General features: G+C 42.8%; 2 protein-coding genes across 3 annotated transcripts; both read left to right on the top strand.

Moving 5' to 3' along the window:
* Nucleotides 1–2,374: 2,374 nt before the first annotated feature.
* LOC310919131 (bile acid receptor-like) lies at nucleotides 2,375–14,391 on the top strand (the record flags this gene model as incomplete). Its single annotated transcript, XM_083878311.1, has 11 exons — nucleotides 2,375–2,585; nucleotides 6,753–6,878; nucleotides 8,635–8,991; nucleotides 9,834–9,974; nucleotides 10,613–10,752; nucleotides 10,843–10,947; nucleotides 11,039–11,138; nucleotides 12,202–12,330; nucleotides 12,654–12,773; nucleotides 13,928–14,041; nucleotides 14,162–14,391. The coding sequence occupies exons 2-11, from the start codon at nucleotides 6,788–6,790 to the stop codon at nucleotides 14,389–14,391; spliced, it is 1,527 nt and encodes a 508-aa protein (XP_083734437.1). The 5' UTR covers nucleotides 2,375–2,585; nucleotides 6,753–6,787.
* A 7,432-nt stretch (nucleotides 14,392–21,823) lies between these two features.
* On the top strand, nucleotides 21,824–23,827 carry TSHB (thyroid stimulating hormone subunit beta). 2 transcript variants are annotated; one of them, XM_083878598.1, is made up of 3 exons: nucleotides 21,824–21,869; nucleotides 22,710–22,872; nucleotides 23,528–23,827. In XM_083878598.1, the coding sequence occupies exons 2-3, from the start codon at nucleotides 22,711–22,713 to the stop codon at nucleotides 23,768–23,770; spliced, it is 405 nt and encodes a 134-aa protein (XP_083734724.1). In that variant the 5' UTR covers nucleotides 21,824–21,869; nucleotide 22,710; the 3' UTR covers nucleotides 23,771–23,827. The 2 variants fall into 2 exon arrangements, with proteins under 2 accessions (XP_083734724.1, XP_083734723.1); XM_083878597.1 differs by lacking the exon at nucleotides 21,824–21,869 and having other exon boundaries at nucleotides 22,500–22,872.
* The last annotated feature ends 2,391 nt before the right edge of the window (nucleotides 23,828–26,218 follow it).

Here is a 26,218-nt window from a genome sequence, read left to right as displayed (position 1 = left end):
AAGTGCTGCACCAGTGTCCAGCTCAGCTCTGCTTGTTTTCTGTGGAAAACGTGTGTGTGTCCCTTATTCCCCACTTCAGTGCCACTTGTGGCTCTTGGCTCCTGCCATGAACTCGCTCAGCTCCTATTTTCAGGCCCTATCTGTGAGTGACACTTTGTTTACTTTCTGCTAGCAAAGCAAGTTTGGAGTCTGGTACTGTTTCCTTTGCCACTGAAGTGGCTCTGAGGATGTTACTGAGCAGAGATTTCAGCAGTGTTTTACAGAATTGATGTATGTATAGAAAAATAACAGAAAACAGAGCTGGAAGAGAACTTAAAAGTCCTTTACAAAAAGTCCTCCCTACAGATCAAAACAACTCAGAAAAAACGATTCTTGAGTTCAACATGGAAAAACGATTCTTGAGTTCAACCTGGTTGCCCAAACTGATCTTCAAAACATCCAGTGGGAGAAGATTGTACAAGGAACTCGCTCCAGTGCTATTTTTACCACAGTAATTGCTTTCTCTAGTTTGTAATTTAAATCTCCCTTACTCCTAAATAACCTTTCTGGGTTTTGATTATTTACAAGCATGGAAAAGAGTTTATTTTCCTCTTCTTTGCAGCAGTATTTTAGGTGACTCACGTGTGCCCTCAAGTCTCCCATTTTTGTCATGCTAAGCTTTGAATGGGAACAGTGATTTGTTAAAATAATGTAAATATTGGTATTTACATAAATATATGTATTTAGCCAGTCACCTGGTCTGAATCACTTCATGATTATGCAAAATTGTTTCATTACTACAGCGTGGGAGTTAATTAACCTTGGGCTAATACTTAATTACTGCAATTCATTTTTACTACAGCTAAGTTTTTATATAGTTATTTAATAAACTTATTTATATACTGATTTTAGAAACTGAATTTACCCTGAATCCAGCAGGCTTTATAAACTGAGTAGAATAGGGATCTTATGCCTTTTAAAAACCTGAGCTTCAGGCTTAAGTCCCCTGGAGTCATCAGGCTCTAAATACCCACATCCTACAGCTAATTTGAACAGCTTATCAGTAAGGTTCCTTCTATCAGAAAAAAAAATGCTAAAAATAAAAGTCAGTAGCATTTAAAAGCTAACCACAATATTTCACAGGCTTGTTTTTCCAGCTTTCACGAGAAAGGCTGGATGAAAAAGTCAATGGGATGTTGTGAAAGAGATACTTCTGGGAAAAAAAATATTTGTTTTATCAATTGTAAAACCTTCAGTTTTACTATTGAAGTTTTTTTTTTGACAATTTGGCAAGTTTCTGTATGAGGCTGCTTTTACCAGAAAGACAAGTGCTGCTGATAATTAAGCTTAGAACATCATTATTTTCATTTTTGCTGCATAATCACTGTGTTCCAGCACCCCATCACCACACACAATCAATGCAGGACATCTGAAAACTTGGAAAACCCCATAATATGCTCTGATAAATAACATTTATCAGTCAATGCTGTTTGTTCTTGAAAGACTCAACCATTCCACTGCACAGACAGATTCCTAAATGGCACATGGAAATAAGGAGCCTTAGGGCTGGAGCCCATGGAATATAAATGTGTCCCTCCTTTGAAGGGTGATGGTTCTCTATCCATCTACTGTCCCAAAAGAGAATTTTGATGGATATACTATCCAAAACCTACTGTCCCAAAAGAGAATTTTAAGTGACTTTGCTATAAGTTACGCAACAGGAAAGTATATTTTCCTTTTCCATCGAATTCCATGCAGTATATCCAACAGAAGCAGTTTTTCCTGAGGTGAATGCAGAACTGATCTTAACCAGAAGGCAGGTGAGCTCCTCCTGGAATGAGGAGATTTACAACCTGAAACAGCATGATACCTAACAAGAAAATTCCCAAGAGGTCACATCTACCTAGGAAACAATGGAAACATCAAATTGCAATATTGATTTTTTTAGAAGTTACTAGTAATGGAAATACTCGGGGTTTTAAGAATGAAATTTTGCTGAGTTAATGGCAACATGAACTTAAGTTCACTGAGGTGAGTGTGAGCCTGGTGTGTGCTGCATCACCACAGGGGTGTTTGGATCAGAACACGGAGGACAAGGTAAGAGTTTGGTGTTTGGAGGTCCTGGCCTGATCCAGCCTTTCCAAATTAAATCACTATGTCACGTAAAAATCTCCAGATAATACCACTGCAACATTCTTCCCACTTGGGAATCGAACATTTTCCATCACCACCCCGACATGTCAACATAAAGCGATCACAAACGGGGAGAATTTGGAGTTCCAGCAGGAGAGCAGAATCTCTGTGCTGGGCAGGCAGGGCTCTGGGAAGCAGTGACGTGAGGGTCCCCATGGCCTCTGTCCCTGATGACCCAGTTCTGCAGTGATTTATGTGGGCTCGCAGCTGCCCTTGCTCCGACCCCAGAGGAGCTGTGTGGGAAGTTGGTGTCTCGGAGCCGCAGCGTGGCTCTGCCGAGTGTCTGGAGCCCGGGGTGTGCGCACAAACTGATAAATAGGGAAAGGCCCTGCTGGGCTCCAGCTGGAGCAGAGCTGGGACTGGAGCTGCAGCCCCGCGGAGCCTGCGCTGGAGAGGAGCTCCCTGCAGCCACTGTGAGTCTTTAATTCCCTTCTCTGCATGCTCTGAGGTTACAAATTGCTGCTCAAGCCAGATATCAATGTGCTGTGTGAAAATATTCCAGGTGATGGGCTTTTTTTTCTTCTTTACCTCCTTTTTTTTCCTTTCTTTTTAAACATCTGACTAAACGGAAACAACAAGCGTGAGCTTTTAAATCTGGGATTCTGCTGCCAAGGGTTTGTTCCAACAGTTCTTCATTTGACATACAGAGCGAAGAAAAGCAACTTTTAAATTCAATTATTTGTTTCCCTTCCCAACAGTAGCCGGGAAACTTTGAGTTTCAAACAACTTCTAACCTCTTATTTCACAATGTATAAAAATTACGCCTTTGAAATAATTAATCATCCAAAGAAAAATTTCAAGATAATTTCAATGCAACCCATTGGTGAAATAAGCCAGTTTCTGTTATGGTTATTATATGACCAGGAAGGAACACATTTAATAAGAAGAAAAGTGGTATTTCTTCAAAGAGAGCTTTGGGGAACTTCTTGGCACATTAAAACCAGGAGGAACAGAAAAACCTTTAATAATGCGTGTAAGCTGCATACAGGATCAGTCAAGTGGTCCTACAATTCCCCCTGCAAAATCATTCTTTAATTAAGCAGTGATTACTGAATTGCTTGAGTGAAATTGAATAGATCCGCTGGCATCACACCTACTTGGCACTGATTATGCTCAGTTCCTTTTTTTTTTCAGTTTTTAGTTAAATTTTCCCAAATAAAAAAAAAAACAAAAACAACCAAGCTTTGCCTTCCAGCTGCAAGTAAAGTACAGTGATTAAACCCAAGCCTGAAACGTGCTCTGAGTCCCCCTACGTGACCACTAACGTGCCCCAAGGTGTGCTAAATAGATGGTGAAGACACTCAGCTCGAGTTCCTAAAATTCCCTGTAAACAAGAAATTTCCCCATGACTCAACTGTCAAAATATTTATGACAGCAGCTCCAGCACTGTCAGTACCAACCTCTGCAAGGGCTCCCTGTGGCCCTGCTCCATGAAGGATGGTTTGTATCCCAATAAATTTGATAAGCTGATGATATGTTGCTTTATGATATGGGGGTTTTTATAGCAATAAAAATGATAAACCCCACATCTTTCACCATAAATAGAAATAAATAGATGTACAGTTCGGATTCTGCTTTGTACGTGGACGTTCTATTTATGGTTCTGTATTACTTTTATCAATCAATGGATTTTTATTTTTTTTTCTTTAGCGGTTTCCATTTTTGATAAATTGTCAAGTCTTTCAGTTGGGACTAAGATCTAAATTTCTGCATGAGATGGATAATCAAGCCTTTGAATCAACACATTCTGGTTTATACTGAATGTTGGTAGTTCAGATCAGCACTGGCAAAACTAAGCCTGTAAAAGCACAACATTTTCAAATGAGTGTAGGTCACCTCTTCCAAAAACCACCATTCCCCTCACCTGGTCAGGATTCACATGTGGAAATGCCCAGCAGAAGAAGGAGAAGCAGGAACAGGGTGTGCTTTACACAAATGACATTTTCTGTCAGCTCAGTCTGTGTGACTGAGGACTGAAGGCTCCCACCCCTATTTGTGTTACCACTTGGGATGCTACAAAATAAGTCATTAAAAATTTCATCTTTTGTTCCCAGTTATTTCCACTCTTTAGGCTCAAGACCATTCTGCATCCTCTCTGGGAATGTATTCAGATTTTTGTTTCCTCTTAAAGCACTCATGCACAAACATGTGGTTATGTTGGGAATACACAGAAAAGAGAAAAAAGGCCCCTAAACATTTTTTTTTGGGAATGGGAATTTTTGTTTTGGGAATGGCACGGCTGCAACTGCCCCAAACACCCAAACCTGCTGCTCCATTCTTATTTCAGCTTTGTTCCAGTTACTGTTTTGGAATTACCCCTGGGCATGTCTGGTACCTTCTGTCAGGAGCTTCACTGTGCAGAATTCCTGTGCCTGGCCAAGGGTTATTGAGTCTCTGTGTGGGCTGGGGAAGTGTCAAGGCTCAGTCCCATAAGGTGTGAGGGGTTTGGGACGGCCACAGAGCCTTGGGGAGAGCAGCACATGGATCATGGAATCCCAGGGATAGCTGAAGTTTGGAGGAGACCTCCCTGCTGCTGCCTCGCTCACCAGGGGGGAGGCAAAGGTTGGAAAAACGATTCCCACAGTCACTCATAAATAATCAAAACTTGCCTGGCCTAGGAAATGAAGTTCCTTCCTTACATATCTTATTCTCTTCTTTCTTGCTTGCTTGCTTGCTTATTTGCTTTAAAAAGCCCAATGGTTTGTCTGATCAGAAGAACAAGCTTGTCAACTCTAAATTCTCAAATGTCAGAAAATGAAACTCTTGATCTTTACGCATAAGTCTCATTCTAAGACAGTAGAGCATTCCTCAGATAACCATTGGATTTACTATTCCCACTGTTCTAACATCCTCCTAATTTAAGATTTCAGTTTACAAAGTCTCAGTCTAAGCTGGAAATTTTGTAGGTGCGACTGGTTACTGTTATTAGTCATAAAAATCAGTGAGAAGGGCTGGATCCTTTCTCATACAATACCTAAACTGAGGAAACTTTGCCTAAGGAAAATCTGCTTCCAAGATTTAGAACATTTAACCAATCGACCACCTCACATTTGGTACTTCATACTCCCAATATACTGTTTTTATAACACTGGACCAGTGTAATTTTTTAATCTACCATTCAATTATGACTTTTATTTAAAGAAACCAATGGAATTCGGAGACGCATTTCTTCAGCAAACACACATTTTTGGGAAAAAATGTAGACTTTGCCCAGGCCAAATTGATCTAGCTGATAAGACCTCATGATTCAGTGACTTATTTTGCTCTCAAACAAATATTTACTAGCAGAGATAACAAACCCCCAGCATTCCAGCCTCACTGCATCCTTTCACCTTCTGCTGACAACACGAAGCGAAAGTGGTCAGCCCTAAAGCTCTGTCCACTCTGGGGGAAGGGATTTGTGTTTTTCCAGTCAGGATTTCAGATTCCCTGGGTGATCCATCCACTGTCTCAGCTGCAGCAAGGTACAACCCAAACCTCTTCCTTTAGGGAAGGTCTTTAAACCCAACTTGCTGTAAATTCTGCAGAGAATCCCGTTGCAGGAGTTGGATTTGCTGTATTTTCCAAATCCTTCCATGCTTTTTTCATCTTTTCTATCCTTCCTGTCTGCTCAGGGAAAGGCTGTGAGTGGTTCATGGGCAAATTGTCTCTTACAGCCCTTGCTCAGTGGGCATCAGGCTCAGCAAAGGTTTAACCTGTGGCCACATCTCACTCATGCAGAGGGACAAAGGGGCAAGAAAAATATTCTTATTTACTCCTCTAATGGTTACTCTGTTAGCTCTCAGTTCTAAGCAATACCAGAGGTTTTGAACTCCAAGCACAGCAGCTCTTCTCACCATGTCACTGTGAGCTCTCAGTGCAATAACTTTGTTATTGGGGATGTCAGTGAATCCAGCCAGGAGCCCAGGCTCCTTCAAGGACCAAGGGGAAGTGCAAAGCTCTTTAGAGGCAGCACATCCTATAGGAAATCAATATTTTGGTCTTCACTGAAAACTTTACACCGTTAAAGGAACACAGGATGTGTAATTCAGACAGTGCTTAAGCAAGGCAAAGTTGAGTTTTACTGCATAAATGAGTACTTACATGATGAAGAGCAGATATTCCACGCTGGCCTTTCCATGCTATTTTCCTTGCTTCAACTCTGCCTAAAAAGTGAATGAAATAAACTCATTAAAAGCCCATCTTTGACCACAAACAGGACAGATCCACATCTACACTGCAGCAAATGCTCCAATTCAAGCAAGTTTATTCTCCCCAGTGACTCTCCCTTTAACCTTCTCTGAACTAGAGAATTTACCAGTGATTAATCTAATTCTCCCACATGGTTTTGTGTAAAACTCAGAGCAAAACATTTCTAACGATAACTTGGAAATTTAGGAGAGAGTTTTACCCTGAATCTGTAAAATCAGGACCCTCAAACATTTTGTAGCCTCGCTGAGGGTGTTATGGGACTTCACACAGACATCTGATTTTCTTATGATCTGAAAACTGCCATATGCTGGAGTTTTCTGGCTCTGTGTCTAACCCTAGCCCGCAGTTGTTTCCCATGGGACGTTTCTCTTCCTCTCCCCATTGCCCAGGTTGCTGTTTAAAGGCTGATCTCACAGCAGAGTGGATGAAGCAGTGCAGCTGGGAGCAGAGCATGGCCAACACGTTTGTCACCGTCCCTGACGGGTACGGCCTTCCCGAGCCCATCCAGTACTACGGTGAGTAAAGCAAGTTGTGTGCTCTGGAAATATGACAAAATTAATTATTTTCTTTCCTTCCTTCCTTGCTTCCTTTCTTTCTTTCTCTCTCTCTCTCTTTTTCTCTCTTTCTCTCTCTCTTTTCTTTCTTCTCTTTCTTTCTCTCTCTCTCTCTTTCTCTCCTTCCTTCCTTCCTTCCTTCCTTCCTTCCTTCCTTCCTTCCTTCCTTCCTTCCTTCCTTCCTTCCTTCCTTCCTTCCTTCCTTCCTTCCTTCCTTCCTTCCTTCCTCATTTTAATTTATTTTCAAAGCACTTGAAAGCTCTTACCAAGCTCATACTGAAAGTGTATTGAAATCTATTGCTGTGTGCTCACAGAGACTTCTGAGCACAATGTGATTATTCTGACTGAGCATTCCAAATAAAAATCCCCAGTGCCGTCTCCCTTTGACCTGCATGGAGAAGACACAGGTTTTATTCCAGATAAATATAAATAGATAATGCCTGTTTTAGATCTTATGTAATTATAATTGCAATAACTAATTTGATTCTGGAAGACTAAAGGCAGGATGCAAAGCCCACTAAAAGGAAAAAAAAAAAAACCTCCAAACTGTTTTAAAAAATCTTTCCAATTTGTTTTTATAGAGATTTTAATAATCCCAAAGGAAGAATGAAACATGATGCATGTTGCACAGGCTTTCTTTGGTCTAGCTGTGTGTATTTAAGGGAGGCTGGATAAAATTAAAACTCAACAGACAGAAAGGCAGGAAGAAACTCTCTTTTTAATTCTGTACCTACATTTTACTAAACTAAAATCTCATAACTGTAAAGACACGTGTGGGAAAATACTAAATAAAACATGTCTCTGTTTTTTACTCCTCTGAAGTTCAACTTCAAGACTCCTGTCACAGTAATTTTTGGTACTCTGTCATTTCTACACAATTTTTCTTAGACCCCTGTGCAACATTTTCAAAATGCTGCCTGAGATATGTATCAGTAAAAATCACTTCATTCATTAAAAAATTCACTTATGGGAAATATTTGACTGTAGCATGGACAACAAATAAAAACAACCTTTAAGTGTAAGATCTGAATGCAGCTGTGCCATCAGTTGGGAAGTGATATTCCATTATCTACCAACACTAATTCAGTGGCACCTACATGATATTGCCCAAACCATTACTGAGCCATTTTTGCTACATTTCATATTTCACTTAAGAACATTACAGGTTTAAATTCAAATAGAATGTGTCAGATTGCCCTGCTGAAAATGCATTCCTCTAATATTTATGTTACTAAATATTTTTAAACTTTGGAGCAGCTGATGTCGAGGGATTCTCCAGGCTTTTACTCCACTGGTCTAAGCTTCATTTGGCTGTAGGAAAATGAATTTTGGGATGGTGGCACCTGTAAAATCTTGGTGTGCAGAAGCCAACAATGCTTGGGAAGCATTAAATTTAATGTGTCAGATTGCCCCGCTGAAAATGTGTTCCTCTAATATTTATTTTACTAAATTTATAAAACTTTTTTAAACTTTGGAGCAGCTGATGTCGAGAGATTCTCCAGGCTTTTACTCCACTGGTCTAAGCTTCATTTGGCTGTAGGAAAATGAACTTTGGGGATGGTGGCAGCTGTAACATCTTGGTGTGCAGAAGCCAGCAACGTTTGGGAAAAGAGAGAGAACTCACCTTAAGAGAACTGCTGTTCAAAGACAGAACAAGAAAAAAATGGAAGTACTTATAGAAACTAAATATCCCGATTTTTGATTTTCCCCTTAACAGATGTTTTACCAGAACACATCAACTACCAGCTGCAGGAGGCAGATTTCCAGGCTGCCCAGTACTGCCAGTACTCAGCAGTGCCAGTGCCAGCCCTGCAGCCGCAGCCTGCCCCGAGCCCCTACGGCTCCTACAGCCTGGACCCCCCGTACGGCGACGGGCCCTGCGTGGGCAGCAGCTGCGAGCTCAGCAAGGGCCCCTTCCTGCCTCCCCACGCCGAGGACGGGCCGTTCCAGGGGCTCAAGAGGCCCCGGTTAAACCACCCGGTGAGGCTGAAGGGGCAGGAGGAGCTGTGCGTGGTGTGCGGGGACAAGGCCTCGGGTTATCACTACAACGCGCTCACCTGCGAGGGCTGCAAAGGTGAGCGAGGACATCGAGCTGAACTGATCTGCCTGGGGTTTGAGCTGCTGTTACCATTTCAATTTATCTAATGAACATCCTACCTAACACGCTGACTCCAAATTCACATTTTTATAACAATCTTTGAAGAAATATTTTCACAGTCTGTATTTAATACGAGCACTTTAAGCGTCTCATTTTTGCAATGATGACTCCCTAGAATAATGTCAGCGTAAGCAGGTGCTGGTTTTCTCATGAACATTTCTTAGAGATTTATTTCAGTATTATTAATTTCACTGAATAAAAGTGAGTAGTAATTACTTGCTAATGGTATTTTAACTTGTTGGTATGGAAGCTGTCTCATGAGGGGCAGATCTGACCAGGGACAGGACTTGAGGGAAGGGCTGGAGCTTTGTAAGGGGAGTTTAGGTTGGAGATAAATGAAGTTTCTTTCCCCAGAAGGTGCTGGCACTGCCCAGGGTCCCCAAGGAATGGGCACAGCCCCGAGGCTGCCAGAGCTCCAGGAGTTTGAGCACAGCTCTCAGGGATGCCCAGGGTGGGATTGTTGGGGGTCTATGCAGGGACAGGGGATGAACTTGGTGATCTTTGTGTGTCCCTTCCAAACCAGCACATTCTATGAGTCTACATACGGAAAATGTAAATTAATATCAATCAGAAAGAACAAGACCTAACTATGTTTTTAAAAAGCAGATTTAAAATCAAGCTAACGTTTCCATTTATAAAACCCCAACCATTCAAACCCAGAGGATGCTTTTAAAGAGATAAACCTCCTTAGATTCTTATCTCTTCGTGAGACAAATCTCCTTAGATTGCTCCAGCCATCTCCTGCTCATTGTCCCCAGGCTTCTTCCGGCGCAGCATCACCAAGAACGCCGTGTACCGCTGCAAGAGCGGGGGGCACTGCGAGATGGACATGTACATGAGGAGGAAGTGCCAGGAGTGCCGCCTCAAGAAGTGCAGAGCTGTGGGGATGCTGGCAGAGTGTAAGTGGTTCATCTGTAGCAGCACTGATGAAATGCTGCTCCTTCAGAGCAGGTCACAGGGACAGCCATTTCCAGTCCGTGTCACTCCTCCGTGCTGGATTCTTTAATAATCACTGCAGATAAAACCTTCTCCAAAGTCAATCCCTGGTCTAAGCTTCATTTGGCTGTAGGAAAATGAACTTTGGGGATGGTGGCAGCTGTAGCATCTTGGTGTGCAGAAGTCAGCAATGCTTGGGAAGTATCCCCTCACCTTAAGGGAACTGTTGTTCTAAGGAAAAAAAAAAAAGGAAGTACTAACAGAAGTTGAATATCCCGAGCCTTGTCAGGACAGCAGTGAGCAGATCAGATAAGCTTTAGGGTTTGAGGGGGGAAAAAAATAAATAAAAATGGCATGATGGGCTTTGATGAAAAATTCAGATGCCCGTGTGTCACAGAGCCACAAGGACAAAGGTGACTGCAGACCCTCAGCCCTTTGGTGGCCACTGAACATCAGCTCACCTGATAAATAACACATTCTCTAGGAAATTATAGGTGAAGCTTCTGTGATACAAGACTGGAGTTATCTCTAATAAAAGTGATGACTTTAGGCTGTAATTAATTGAAAATACAAGCATTGATGGCCACTTCACACCTCACAGGTTTGCTGACTGAAGTCCAGTGCAAGTCAAAGCGACTCAGGAAGAATTTCAAGCAGAGGAGCAGTTTCCTTTGCAACATAAAGCTGGAAGATGAGGGACTGAATAGTAAGCAAGTATCATCTACAACAAGATCTGGAAAAGTGGGATATTTTTCTATTTAAAATATCTCTTTTTACCACTTATTCTTACTCCAAATCATTGTGACTTGACTGGTTTAATGTTTTTATCAGATCCCAGAGAAGATGGAACTTACTCCTGGAGAACATCAGCTTCTCGACCACATTGTAGCAGCACACCAAAAATACACAATTCCCCTTGAGGAAGCCAAGAAGTTTGTAGGTATCCAGCACACCCAGCCTGCTCTGCTAAAGTCATTGCTCTCAGGTATCTTGGCCACATCCAATGTGCAAACGCTCTTTTGTGCAGCTACAGGAAACTGCAAGTCCTGAGGAAAGTTTTCTCCACCTGTCTGAGACGGCTGTTGTCCATGTCCAGGTGCTGGTGGATTTCACCAAAAGACTCCCAGGTGAGTTTCTCCCTTTGGGGATCGTTAGAGGAACTAAATCAAACTGGTGGCATGAATCAGAGAATAATACAGGTTTTAAGAAAAGGCTTTAAACTGATTATTTGTACTTCTGACTTACCATTTACATGTCATGAGGACAAGCTAGAAGCTTTTACTTCAAAACTTTGCTATGATTAGATTTTTTTCTCCATTTCTGACACGGAGTAGAGACATTTTCTGGAAGCACTTGGACCTCAAAATACCACCTTGAGGGAATTACTATCTCACCACATTCTCTGAAATCCAGTCGAGTCTGCAATTTGTCATAATCACCAAAAGAAAAAGCAGCACAGACTAACCAGGTGTTCTTATTCGTATTTTCCTTTCATAAAGAACAAGGGAACAAGAATTAAAGTCACTGCATTTCAGTGTAAAGTTGACAAAGTCACATTTGACAAGGAGGGTGATAACTTTTCTTTGTAAAACTCCCTGATAAAGGTCAATCTCCATATCTAAAGCAGGTATTTGATGTAATTTAGCATCTCTGGGGGGCAGAGCTGAAGGAAGGGGTGAACTGTCTGTTTTCCCATGTTACATATCCCGCCTTGATCTGGTTTAAGGAAAAAATCACTTTGCTCGTGAATTACAAGTGCAGACAATGAGCTTGTCAAAAGATGAACACAATTTCTAAAAAGAAAATAATATAATAATGACAGGAGTATCCACAGTCACTAAACAATGCAGCAAATTTATCAGATGTTAGGCCAAGTGATATTTATCAGATATTAGGAAGAATGTTTTGATAACAACTTGCTTAGTCCCAAAATTTTTACTTGTATCTTCCCGTAAATCTTTTAACACTGAAAACTGCCCCCTCCTTTTTTTTGTTGTCCATTTTTTTTTCCTTTTTGATTGTCTAATCTGCAAACTGACAAGAAACATCCCAAGTCTTTGGTACATGCTTCATTTAACTATGGCTCCTTTCCAGTAAAGATATTTATTTTTTTAAAAAACATATTTTTTCACATCATGTTAAAGGCAGCCCCAGCCTTCCCTGATTCTGAACGTGCACTTTTCTCTGCAGGGTTTGAGAGTTTAGCCAGTGAGGACCAGATTGCTCTGCTGAAAGGGTCCACGGTGGAGGCAATGTTCTTAAGATCAGCCCAAATTTACAACCAAAGAATGAGTGAGTGCCAGCCATCAACCAGTGAAAGTAGGTCTGAAATGCTTGATTTGCATCATTGTGGGGTGGGTGGATAATATTAGCTGTATTAATTGCATATGTGTAATTATATATATATTAATATGTACGTACATATGTATTAATTACATATGTGTATTGATTACATTGTGTCAAATTTAAAACAAAGAAACCTTGACCAACAAAAACACAACCAAAGAACTTGGAGCCAGATGCCAAAAAGGATTTTGTATCTTCATGGGTTTGGGAAATATCACACTTTTTCAGCAATGATACAGACAGATATTTAAGATCACTTTAAGCTTGACTGGGAACTGTCATCTGCCTCATTCCAGGTCATGTAAGACTTTCTGAGCACGGGACATGTTGTCATGTTCAAAACCTCGATAAAAACAGTATTTATTCCATGGAAATGTGTCATAATAAAGAGAGGCCAACTTCTACTACTTCCACAGGTAATGGAGGTCTCAGAATCTAAATCCTATGAATCTTTTGCTTTACTGGCCCTATTTTTATTACAAGGAGCTGCACTGTCCCTACGGCCATTGCTCCAGCTCCTTTCCTCTCTTCTTCCTCTCCCTTTCCTTCTCCTCTCCCTCTCCCTTGAGCTGCTTTGGCATTTCCTCCTCAGGTATCACACACTGGCTTTAAATCCTTGTGGCAGGATGAGGTGTGTTCATGCTTCCTTATATCTCTTGAGTTATATATCCATTCAAAGCTCCACGGCACAACTGCCATACAACTTTTGTTATTATTTTAGCAATTAACGTGGTTTTTACAAAGTTGGTTAACTGTTTCATGCAATGGAACATGCCTTACAAGATTCACTGAATCACTGAATCGCAGAATCAGGGAAGGGGTGATTTGGAAGGGATCACAGTGGGTCACCTTGTCCCATCTCCTGTTCCAGCAGAGCCATCCCAGAGCTCATGGATGTCCAGATGGGTCTGGAATGTCTCCAGTTAGGGAGACTCCACACCTTTTCTGGGCAATCTGAACTTCTTCCTCACGTTCAGGTGGAATTCCTGAGCATCATTTCCCTGCCCGTCCCTCTGGTGCCATTGCTGGTCCCTGCTCAGAGCCCGTCCCTGCAGTCAGGGCTAAAGGCCCCTCTCAGCTGGGGCTCCTCCCGAGGCTGAGCAGCCCCAGCTCCCTCAGCCTTCCACAGAATCACTTAGCTTGGGAAAGACCTTTAAGATCACAGAGTCCAACCAAATTCACCATTTCCTCGTAAGAGAGATGTCCCAGTCCCCTCATGGCCTCGCCAGCCTTGGCTGGACCTGCCCCAGGAGCTCCGTGTCCCTTGTCCTGGGGGGCCCCAGGCTGGATAAAGGGATCCAGGTGGATCCAGGGAGGGTCACCTTGCACCCCTCAGGCAAAGATGATTGGAAACTGTTTCTGCACTGAAATAACATCCTCATTATTCTGCACGTTTGTTTGGTGGTTTTTTTGGGTTTTTTGTTGGTGTTTTTTTGTGTTTTTTTTTTTTTGTTTGTTTGTTTGTTTTGTTTTGGTTTGGTTTTTTTTGGGTTGGTTTAGTTTGGTTTGGTTTTGTTTGGTTGTTGTTTTTTCTAACCAAAAAAATATTGGTTTTTTTTCCATTTCCAAGGCATAACTGAGGAGTTCATCACCGCCCTCTTCTACTTCTACAGAACCATGGGGGAACTCAAAGTGACCGAGACCGAATACGCTCTGCTCGTAGCAACAACAGTGTTCTTTTCAGGTAAGCCGGGGAGGTGACAACGCGCTGTCACCTGCCCCGGGGGAAGAGCTCCCATTTCTCCCCTCAGGGGCGGCGGAGCCTCCCGCTCACCGCGGTGTCCCCGCCGCCGCTCTCCCGCAGACCGCCCGCTGCTGAGGGACAAGCGCCACGTGGAGGAGCTGCAGGAGCCGCTGCTGGGGATCCTGTACAAGCACTCGAAGCTGCAGCACCCGCGGGACCCGCAGCGCTTCGCGCGGCTGCTGGGCCGCCTCACGGAGCTGCGCTCGCTCCGCCACGCCCACGCGGGGGCGCTGCGCGCGCGGGACCCGCGCCTGGCGGCGCCGCTGCGCGACCTCTGGGACCTCCACTAGGGGGCGCCAGCGCCGCCGGCCCCGCGCGCCCCTTCCCGCCTCGGGCGCGCGCCGTCTCGTTTCCCGCCCTTTTCGCCCTCCCTCAGCGGCCGCCCTGAGGCGCCGGTACCGGTGTCAGTGCAAGTCTTGGTGTCGGTACCAATGTCGGTGCCAGTGCTGGCATTGGCTTGGGTGCCATGCTCAGTGCCTGTGTCACTGCTGGTGCCGGTACTGGTGTCGGTGTCAGTAAAAGTCTTGGTGTCGGTACCAGTGTTGGTGCTGGCATCATTTTGGGTGCCACGCTCAGTGCCTGTGTCACTGCTGGTGTCGCTGCCAGTGCAGGTGGTGGCAGCGATGTTGGTACAAGTGTTGGTGCTGGTACCAGTGTCGGTGTCAGTAAAAGTCTCATTGTCAGTACCAGTGTGGGTGCTGGTGCTGGTATCGGTTTGGTGCCACGCTCAGTGCTGGCGTCAGTGTCGGTGCCAGTGCTGGTTGTCGCTGCTGGTGTCACTGTCAGTGTCAGTACTGGTGTTGGTGTTGGTTTTGGTACCAGTGGCGATGTCAGTGCCAGTGTCAGTGCTGAGTGTCAATGTCACCGGTTTTCTCCAGGCCAACTGAGAAAAAACCCGTTCAAACCTCTCGTGTGGCCACTCCTGAGCACTGGGCAGGGCTCGTGGCCAAAGCCCGGGAGCACTCGGGCCGTGGGGCTGTGTCAGGCCAATGGTCCCATTGGGCTGTGCTGGAACGGGCCAGGGGACACCGACAGGGACACGGGGACACTGCTGGGGCTCCGGGCAGATCCTGACCCAGCACACACATCCTGCCCTGTCCTGGGAGGTGTCCAAGGCCAGGCTGGACCGGACTCAGAGCAAGCTGGGATAGTGGAAGGTGTCCCTGCCCATGGCACTGGATGAGCTTCAAGGTCCTTTCCAACCCAACCCATTCCGTGGTTCTGTGTGTGTGTGAAACTCGCTGAACTCATTTCTCTACAGACCGCCAAGATTGGTGCTGGACACAACACCTTTGACTTTCATTTCAAACACTTCTGCTGTTATTCTCTATCAAGACTAAAGGAAATCATCTTGATCATCTGCTCTGTGTTGTAACTGCACATCACCGATGATAAATCCACGTTTGATGTGGGTGATTCAGCAGTGAGCAGTGCCCCACTTGGATCCTTGCACTGGCTTTGAAGTCCTGCTTACACCAGACCAAATGTGCAGTGAAAACCTTCTGTCACTACACTGAGTTATGTGAATTAAGCAGATTATTGTTTCATGTTGAATATGTTTAGATTCAAATGTGATATTCTGACAGCACATGAGTTACGCTATTTATCCTATTTTTTTGTGACTTGAAAACTTTGTAAAATTACATTTTCATACTGCAACATAGTCAGATGTGGTGTTTAGAACTACCCATGGGAGTAAGGAAAGAAATAAGTATCAACTACTGGACTTTAAAGAAATAATTTTGTTTCCTGAATCCTTTATCATGGACCTGAGCACAGACAGGCAGCAGCTGTTGAGTTCTCCTCATCAAAACCTTCCTCTCTGGCCACAGCCTATAAAAGCAAAAACCAAAACCCCAGTGGTTTGAAAAGCCACTGTGAAGTAAAAAAGCGAGTTCCAAAGCCATTACCAGTTTTGGTAATTTTGAAAATTGCAAGATCTATTAATAAAAATCATATTTTCACGTTAGCTGTAATCTTTTTCTTTCTTCCCAATCCTTATTTACAAATCTACCCATAGGAAACTAACCCTTAAGTTTGTGCAGGGGTTAACAAATGCCAAGGTGATGATTTTAATTTGCCATTCAATCCCTGTACTGTGGCAAAATCACTGATTCACATAAAACTGAAATAAATGTTACCTTTCACATTCTTTAACATTTTTTAATATTGTTTCATTTCATATTGTCATGAGTAGTGTAACAGTTTCATAGCTGTAAATGTTAAATACAGTTTCACTGTTAGTTTTTTTATAAATATGTTGATCAGAATCCCTTCATAGTTCAGAGATGATTTCACAGCAAGTAAAACTTTGCTCTGAAGCAGATGAATAAATCAGCTACACATTAACTCTGCCTATCTAAAGTCTTTGAGCCTCTTAATTTGTTCACAAACAGTTCCTAAAACATTATTCAGTGGATATTTCAAGGCTTAATAAGAAGGCAAAGGGGAATAATAATAATTATCTCTTTCCTGTTTACAGCTGAATCAGTTAGAGGAGATATTTGTGATTCAGGGAACATTAGAGAGAACATTTAGAGACAAACCTTTAAAAATTAAGGTGATTCCAAATTTATTAGTGTGGTTTTTTGTGGGTTTTTTGTTTAGTTGGTTTTTTTTGTGGTTTTTTTTTTTTAAGTGCCTGAGAGTCTGTATGTTTTAATCAGAATAAGATTTAGGCACTTGAAAATCTTTGTGAAACTGGTTCTGAATAGTCTGTTGAAAGGTGGAAGGATTGAAGTCAAAGTATTCTTTGGAAAAATTAAGTAGGTTATCCCAGTTGCACCGTCTGGCTTTATTTTATCTATAAACAATGAATTTAAAACTCCCATACAGGGAACACATGTACAGGCCCTCCCAGAGACGTGTAACTGCCACTCCACACTACTGAAAGTCATTTCCCAGTGCTGTTTACAAATTTGTGTGTAAAAAGCTGCAAGAGCAGAGCGTGCAAAACAGAATGTGGGAAATAAGAACAAGTCTGCAGAAATCTCACTGTCAGGACTCACCCAGGAGTGACAAGTTGACTGCAGTGTGCCTTGCTTCTACCTGGAGCATCTTGGAGAGGAAAACCAGCCTTCCCTTTTCCTTCCTTGGAGCCAGTTTAACTTTTAGTTGGAATCTGAGAGTGGCTTCCCTGTTCCCTGGCAGGTCCTAGGTCACACCTGGGGCACAGTTTTATTTTTACCTTTAGCACTATTACAATGCTGGGTTTGTACTCTTCATCCTTGACAACACTGCTGAAGGCTCTGGGTAGTCTTTGGTGTGGTTTGTTGTTTGGGTTTATTTTGTTTAGCTTTGCCCTCAGCACAGTGATTTTGTATCTCAGACTAACAGAAATATCCAGCACTTTCCAAAGAAATGAAACCAAATCCAAAGGGCTCCATCGTCTGAGCCAAACAGCAAATAGGATTATGAAGTATTTTCAGACCATAAATGGAGATTGCTGGCATATGATATGCAACAAAGAGATGTGCTGTTTTAATCTGTGGTTGATAGGAAATGCTGCAGCTAATCCTAGGAAAGAAAGAGAAGAGCAGACTGTGAATCTATAAATTTCAGAGATGAGAGCTGTGTTTTGGGCTGTTATAGAGACTGGCAATAGGCAGATTAGCTTTGAAAATTCAGCAGCCACAGGCTGTTTAAATGCAAAACCTGGCAAAAACACTTGTTTCTATGGCAGCATATCAGGATCTTATTTCCTTTTATCAGTGGAGGGCTGCAACTAGATGGAGTTGGAAATAATTCCTCTACCAGAATACTCATCTTTCAGAATCTAATTGATTTTGCCTGTTTTTCATCAGCAGAGCTTCCAATTATTGGTTGTTTGCAGACATTGTGGACATGTTTTTACTTTACAGTTGCATATTTCATGTAAATAAGAGTGATCTGCTCTGTAACTAACCTGCTCATGGGATCATAAAGTTTTCTTTGTGCTGTACCACTACCAGGGGCAGAGTGAGTAGGAATAATGTCTGATAACTTCTTTTATTTTAGGCATTGGTCAGTGACAGAGAATCCTATTAAATTAGTTACATATGAGCTTCTGGTATGCACTGAATTTCTGTAGCCCATTACAGACACTCCTGGGGAATGAACCCGGGGTTTTTATAATTACTAAATTCTATTTACACATATCACTTGAAGCACTTCCTGTAGAACATCAGCACACCATCGTCCACTTAATGAAAGAGTAAAATCACTGATGTCAGGGAATGGATTGGTTTGGTTAACAGAAAGGTTAAAGATAAATAATTAACAGTGTAACTGGCTGTTCCAGAACAGGGCTGCAAAGCCGGGCTATAAAAGCACATTAAAATTTTCTATCACTGAGTCTCTGCAGGTCAGCAGGAGGGCAACCAAAGAAAGGGATCCATGAGCATCAGACTGTGGATGATGGATTTTAGGAAACTGTATTGAAGAAGCCTCAGGCACTCACAAATTGTGACACTGGACTTCGTTGTCCTGCCAGTCTTTTGTCTTGTTGCTCCTTGTAGCTCGTGGGATTTCACTCCCATCAGAGAGGTCAGTAGTGGAAGAGCTCCAGAAGGACAATCCAGGAGGTTTTTTACCAGCTGTAAATAGTAATAGTTTGTGTAAATTACTGAAGATACATGAATACCACCCTTTCCATGGGCAGTGAATGGAGCCAGTGAGGGAAAGGCAGCAGCCAAGAGGTTCTGTGACCACATCAGCAGGGGGCTGAGCTGATAAGCAGCAGTGACAATGGTCCCAAGCTCCACTCAGAGTAATTTATTGGCCTTCCAGATAAATGAATTTTCATCTGTAATACCTGGTCAGGTATTTCTCCAGTGTGTTCAGAGTCTGGGTAAAAAGATTGCAGTGAATAAAGGCAGCACTGAGATTAAACTGACTGCTCCAGGGGTTGAGAATTGCCAGCATTCAGTATCCCCACACCGGGCTCTGCCTGACAGCTCTAAACCTTCCTGACAGGAGGGCTCTGCACAGATGGGACCAAAGCCATTGTATCTGTGCACCTGCCTTATCAACCACGTTTGTAATCACTGCAAACAGTGAAATTGGGTTTGTGTGGCATGACCTATTTTATGTAACATCAGTAATTACATTTTCATCTGTTAATTCTTTATTGCTCAAATCCTGTATCAATTTTCTGTTATTTTACCTGGCTGGTGGAGAGTTACCTGGGTCAACACTCTCTCATTAAATATTGCCATAGTATTAGCACTTTCTTTTAATGTTTTGAAATTTCCTCAGTATTCCAGACTTGTTGAAATGAGCATTAGCTAGCTAATCATGTTGAGTTAAAAATATTTATTCCTTATATGATGTATTTAATAATTTGAGTTGCAAATCTGTGTGTGGTTGTTCAGTCACTATGTTTTTAAAAGCACAAGTTCTTGCTGAAGCCTTTGCACTTACTCTGTATCAACAGCTTGTCTTCATCTTGTAATGTTCCCTGACTTTATTATTGGCCTCTGGCCTGACAAAAGCTTATTTCCTACTCTTCAGCTTCCTGTATAAGTTTTCTGCATTTTCTCACCTCTGACAGTTATTGTTGTTGGTTTTCCTCTATTTTTATTGCTATAGTTTTTATTGTTGCACTCTCTTTTTAATCTTCATTACAAATTTCAAGCCTTGTTACAATTTGCTACTGATTTTTCCAGACATTTCCCTAAATCATGTTAAAGGAAAATCCTAATTTTTTTTTTTTTTTTTTACCCTAATCTCATCCCCCACTTACACCCTGTTTTCTCAGCTCAGAGAAATTGGCACTTTGAGGCAGCAAAGAGTACATGTCCTCACACTCTGACCTGTTCTTTGCCTCGGTTCTTATAGGCTGTGGTGGTCTTTAAACCTGGCTGTGGTGGTCTCCAGGGTGCACAAATCCAGCTCCAACTGCCTAAAGCTGTGAATCTTTAGAGGAAAAAAAAAATCAGCTGTGCATGCAAGGGCCACATGTGATATTTTTTGCTTTAAGAATGCTGGTTTTAAATTCTTACTTTGAGCAGTTTTTGTCCTCTGCAGGTTTTAGTGTTATGAATTGTGTTCTTTTCCTTTCAGGTTTCTTTGTGTCCTTTGAAATACTCTCTGGATTTCCCAAGAACAAACATTCTTTTCTGTGGTTAAAGCTTCAAACAACACGTGTATGTACAGTGTATATATACAAATTTACATTATATATGTGTGGTTGTAGTGTAGTGTGTATTGAGAGAACCTGAGTGTTTGTATTCCAAATATATCAGAAGAACACAGAGCTAAATCACATACTGGAGTAGTAGCAAAGTGAGTGTTACACTCTTGTTGCTAAGTGAGATGGACAGATGTTACAAAGAGTACAATTAATACTGTGCTCATCTCCCTAAGCCAGAAAGAGGTTCAAATATTATTAAATTATATTTAATTCCTGAAAAACTATATGGTAGAAATTAACGCAGAATTAAAGACTCCATGAAAACAGAAAGCATTTGGCTGGTCTTAATAGAACAAAGCCTCTATTATGTTATCCAAAAAATGCTTGAAAAATTAGTCCAGGACACAGAGCTGTGTGCAGCAATCTGAAACCACAGGAAAAGAAGACACTATTATTCAGAAATTAGCTGAACACCAATTGGGACCAACTGGATCACTCCTCCAACAGTTCCAAGTGACCACATTTACCACCTCAAACTCACGTTTTCCATGTTTCTTCTGGCTATGTAAATCAGGTATGTGGTTGACTTGCATAAGACACGCATCAGATCAGATTCCAAATGGGAGTTCGGGGATTGCCTGGCAGGGCACGTGTTCCCAGAGCTGCAGGCACGGAGCTCAGGGAGGAGCTGACAGAGAATTGTGGATTTATCAACCTCTTCTCCCACTTGCTCCCCCAAACATGTTTTCCCCCATCTCTGGACATTTTTTTTATTGGTATTGATGAAATATTTTGTTTCTTCCTGTGCTGTGAGGAGTAGTTTTATAAGTTGTTTTTCCCTATTGATCAGCATTGAGTGAATTGCTTGTTGCTTCAATATTTGCTGAGTAGGTTCCAGGCCAGCCAATTTCTGAGTGTGTTTTGCTTGAGCAGGTAAGTCAGGCTGTGCCTGAGCAGGCTGCAGAGTTTGATTGCAGATTTGTTGCTTCATGGGCACTGCACAGACTTAGAGAACCCCAGAATGGTTTTGGGTTGAAAGGAACCTTAAAGCTCATCCCATTCCACTCCTTGCCATGGGCAGGGACACCTTCACTGCTCCAACCTGGAACAGTTCCAGGGCTGGGACAGCCACAGGTCCCTTGGGCACCCTGTGCCAGCAGCTCCCAGCTGTGTCTGGTGAGGAGCAAGCAGAGTGAACCAGGCATTGCTAAACCTTAGCAAAACACAGGTGTAAAACTCAGCATCTGGGATTCTGTAGGGCTACATATCCATGCCAACCTTCCTGCCATGGTCTTGCTGTCCTATGGAGCAATTAAATTAATCAATAGTAACTTTTTAAAAGCACTGCTTAGTTTAAAAGCCTGAGGAGAGAATGTCTCTTAATATAATTAGATTTCCAGCTCCAGTTTCCAGGTTAGGATATTATGGACACGTTTTGTTCCTATCACATTTGCTTTGTGGTTCAGTATGAATTTTCAATAGATGACTTTGTGATAAGAAAGCAGCAATTCAGATGCAATTATATAAACAGCAAGATCAGCCTACAATTAGCCTGGAGAGTATAAAGCACACACAGAGCTTGTGCTGGGTCACTGCCTCTCCCAGCTCAAGGCAGAATCAGGTTCCTGTAGTAGGGAAGAATTCTGCTGACAAGAGGTTGGTCTTTCCAGACTGGTGTTGTTGCAGCTACAGGGTAAACCAGCCTGTGCAATGGATGGCTTTGCTATGGGAAACTGGCAGCTGGGAGAGACTGGAGGGTGATGTCCAGATGCTGGTAGACACTGTCATTTAAAGTTTATCCTTTAGAGGCTCTAGAGTAGATCCCGAAATTGTCTTGGAGCTAATCAAGGCTTTGTTCTCAGGATCCCCCCCGCAGGTCTGAGAAAGGAGGTCAGCACAACAGACAGATAAAGAAGGAGTCATTGAGTTGAACTATTTGTTGATGTTCTTTATTGTAATTTGCTTGAATCTGTTATTTAATTCTTGGCTGTGTTCCCATCTCATCATGCCTCTAAGCCACTGGAAATTGAAAAATCCAGTTTTATGCCTGATATGCACAGCCTTGTCTTTTTGTCTCTTTAACATTTTATAAGATGCTTTCTTTAGAAAATTGTTCTAAAGCAGTGAGATTATTTTAATATCTCTGCTTAATTCTAAAGCTCATGTTCTCTTACATGTCACACTTTCAAATCTTTCAGCTCCTCTTACTTGTTCTGTGTCAGGATTTTATCACTCACTAGTGACAAGCTCCATGTAATATGCTTAAGTGGGGGGAAAGTAATTTGTTCTATGTTGTTAATGGCCTCTGTTCTCTGTTTAATGGTATTATTTCAATAAGGACTGAGATTGGAAAGAAATTGTCAGGCTGTAGCCAGAAATGTTAAGATTTCTCCAGGTCTGTGACTGTCCTGGCTGTTCCTGTCAAATGCCGAGGGCCGGGAGGCACATCCCATTTTACCTGTGGTTTGCTCTCTTTGTTTGCTCTTCCCCATCCAGCATGAGTCCCTTCTTTGTGATGTCTCTCCTCTGTGGGCTGATTTTTGGACAGACAGAATCACTGTGTGCTCCCTCTGAGTACACAATCCACGTGGAGAAACGGGAATGTGCCTATTGCCTGGCCATCAACACCACCATCTGTGCTGGATTCTGCATGACCCGGGTACGAGTCACAGGTGTTTCTGCAACAGCCACAAGGCTCTGTCCTCCCACAAAACACTGTGCAAATGGCTTCATTGTAACAGTTTATCACAGGCAGAAAAACTGCACCATCATCATGTTTTCAAGTTAGCTTTTTGCAAAGGTGTAGATGAAAAAATGCCCAAGCCTCTGGGAATTATGGAGTTGATAAAGACCAGTGGCACAGCAGAGACCTGACTGCTGCTGCCACTGCAGAGCCTCTGTGGGCAGTTTGTGAGGGCAGGATGGAACAGGTGAGGGGCAGATTATAGTGGGTCACTCTCAATTACTGTAAATAACTGCTGTTGTCTCAGCTGGCTGTGGGGACAGCTCTGCAGCAGCCACAGCACTCCACACAATTTCACTGCTCAACACAGCATTTTGAGTTCCAGCTCGGGCAGCAGGGAGCCAGAAGAGATCACAAAGCACAGGGAACACTCTGAGCCATGTGGATTAGTTAAATCATAAAAACAAGGGGGATGTGTCTGTGTGGGGAGGGAGCTCCAGTCACAATTACAGCTCTGAACTCAGTAATACCAGAGCTGGGCTCAGGTGTGAGTTTTAGTCTCTGCGCCTCACAGGACATTTCTGACACCTGTGTGCTTCAGTGAAACAACACATTTCTCTTCTCTTTGCAGGACAGCAACGGCAAGAAGCTGTTCCTCAGGAGTGCTCTGTCCCAGAACGTGTGTACCTACAAAGAGATGCTGTACAGGACAGCTCTGATCCCGGGCTGCCCTCACCACACCATCCCCTACTACTCCTACCCCGTGGCCCTGAGCTGCAAGTGTGGCAAGTGCAACACTGACTACAGTGACTGTGTCCGTGAGAGGGTCAGGACAAACTACTGCACTAAGCCACAGAAACTCTGTAACCTGTGAAGCTTTCAGTGGGATGAGGGTGAAATGTGCTGCTCTGCTCACGCCTGAACTGAAATAAAAGTGTGTTTCATATTCGGTTTGCAAACTGCTGTGCACAAAGGTTTGTTCTGAAGGTGTATAATTAGTTGTTTCAGTTAATTGGGTGTTCTGAGACAGGCAGGAAAGAATCATAAGGGCTGCATGTTGGTACTGAAAACCCACATGGATTTACTTTGGGGAAGAAGGAGACAGGACTGTGTGGATGTATCAGCCTTTGCTCACAAATCCCAGGTATTTTGTGAAGAGATGCTCAGAGATTCAATATATTGACATATCTCGATACTGATTTATTTCAGAGTTATCATATTTCACTTGATACATTTCAGAGTTAAAAAAGAGGCCACACGCACTGTTGGTATTGAACATTTTAAATAGATTTTGACACATACTTACAGCCTTCAAATTAGCAGCAGTATTTTTCCATCTATGAAATATTGGTATAGACACTGCAGATCTGTGTCCTCCCTGCTGTTGTCCAGACCTTCCTGCTCTGCTCTCCACAAAGGGAGTGTGCTGCCATCACACAGAAAACAAAACTCAAAAAAAAAAAATCCCATTTTTTCCCCACAGGTCCCCTGGGAGTGGAAGGAGAGCTGAGCCCACCCTGGGTGCTGAACAGGCACAGGTGAGAGGTGCAGAGCCAGGAATACAGAAAAGTAATGAGTAATTAATGTAAAATAACAACTGCTCCCTTTCCACTGAGTTTGTAGGTCCCAATAAACTCCATTCACACGTTGCTTGAAACAGTAAATAAAGGAACCAGAATTCACAGGATACAAATAGGGAATTTAACATTAGAAAAATCTTGGTTTTGGGATTGAAGTTTTCATGACTGTTCCTAGAATCTGATTCTCTGTTCCAAACACCTTTATATTATTTTATCTGCAGCAAAACCTGTGAGAAAGCCCAATGGAAATTTCTGGTTCCCCCTTGGAGCAGGGGTTTGGAGCAGAAGAGCTCCAAGGTCCTTTCCAACCTCAACCAATCCCTGATAATTTGAATACATGTCACATATTCTACACAACATATGAGCTGCAATTATCATGTGCATAATTTGGTGATAAAGAAATACCTTCACAGGCAAGGTGTGAGAATTTAAATTCTACATAAACACAGCTAAAATTTACAGAAAATGCAGAGCATCTGCAGGAGCAGCCTTACTTCTGTAAAACTGATCCCTATGGTTTAAACAACACAGTTATAGCTAATTTTGTACAAGAATATTTCTAAAACTCTTTGCAGTAGGAGAGGGTAGTTACAATTAAGCTACAAATAATTTCTGGTGGTGAGAATTTGGTATTCCCAGCCCCTTCTGTGTGGAGCTGTGGTCTCCAGGAAAGAGCTGCAGCATGAACTGCTCCTCTCTAGTTGGTGAAAAGCACAGGAATAGTAGAAAAAACTTGGGAAAAAAGGTATTTATTGAACAAAGCAGCCCTTATGGTATCTGGTAAATGCTAAAGAAACAAAGTGTTTGGCTTTAAGATCAACCAGAGCTTTCTCAAGGTGTCTGGACTGTTAAAAATGTTATTTAGCACAGGAAAAAATAGTTAATTTAACTGTCAAGCAGCATTTTTACTGAGCAAAACAAACAAAAAAAAAAGGGTACTTGGCCTATTTACAGCATCAGCAACAGTGTTAAGTTATTGTAAGGTTTTTTATTGCCTGACATTTTGTTTGTCTTCAGTACCAACAAAAACCAAGTCTGGTTTTACGGTTTATTTATGGTTAATACCTGTGCAAAACAATTGAGAGAAAAACAAACAATGTGCCTCTTTTTACACTTCAGAAAAACCCAAACTGAGACCTTTGCATTGTGCTAACAAATCTATTTAACACAGAGGACTGTGCCCCTCTGACTTCTAAGCAGTTTTCATGCTCAACTTTCAGTGATAAATCCCTGTTGGGGTGATGATTCCTTACAGACGTGTTTGTTACCCTCCATTTACCCTAAAACCGTTCCCACATAACTGAGCGATGTTTTTTCAGGCCACCCAAACACGCTCCCCTCGGGTCGGTCCCTCAGTCTGGGTGGGGAGAGCTCAGAATGGGCTCTGCACAGAACGAGACCGCCGCGGATACTCGGAGAAGCACAGAACGCATTCCCGTGTGGAGCGGGAAGAAGGAGAACGAAAATAAGAAGGAAAATAAGAAGGAAATTAAAGAGAAGGAGCCCGCGCTGTCCCGGTTTCCCGTGAGGGAAGGAGCGGCGGCACTCCCGGCCGGCAGGGGGCGCTGTGGGGAGGGCTCTGAGGGCGCCCCCCCACACCCCACACCCGGGACAGCGCCGCCTGTAAAAGCGCCCTGGGCAGAATTTCAGGGCAAAATTTCCCCACTCTCCCTCGCTGAGGTGAGAACCCCACCTGCAGAGCTGCCCCCAGACCTGGGAGGCAGCACAGGAAGGAGTTAGAG

This window comes from Zosterops lateralis (genome assembly GCF_965231275.1).
Source record: "Zosterops lateralis genome assembly, chromosome: 26".
NCBI lineage: Eukaryota > Metazoa > Chordata > Aves > Passeriformes > Zosteropidae > Zosterops > Zosterops lateralis.
The sequence above is the reverse complement of the archived record's forward strand: the minus strand, read 5'-3'. Positions and strand labels throughout refer to the sequence as shown.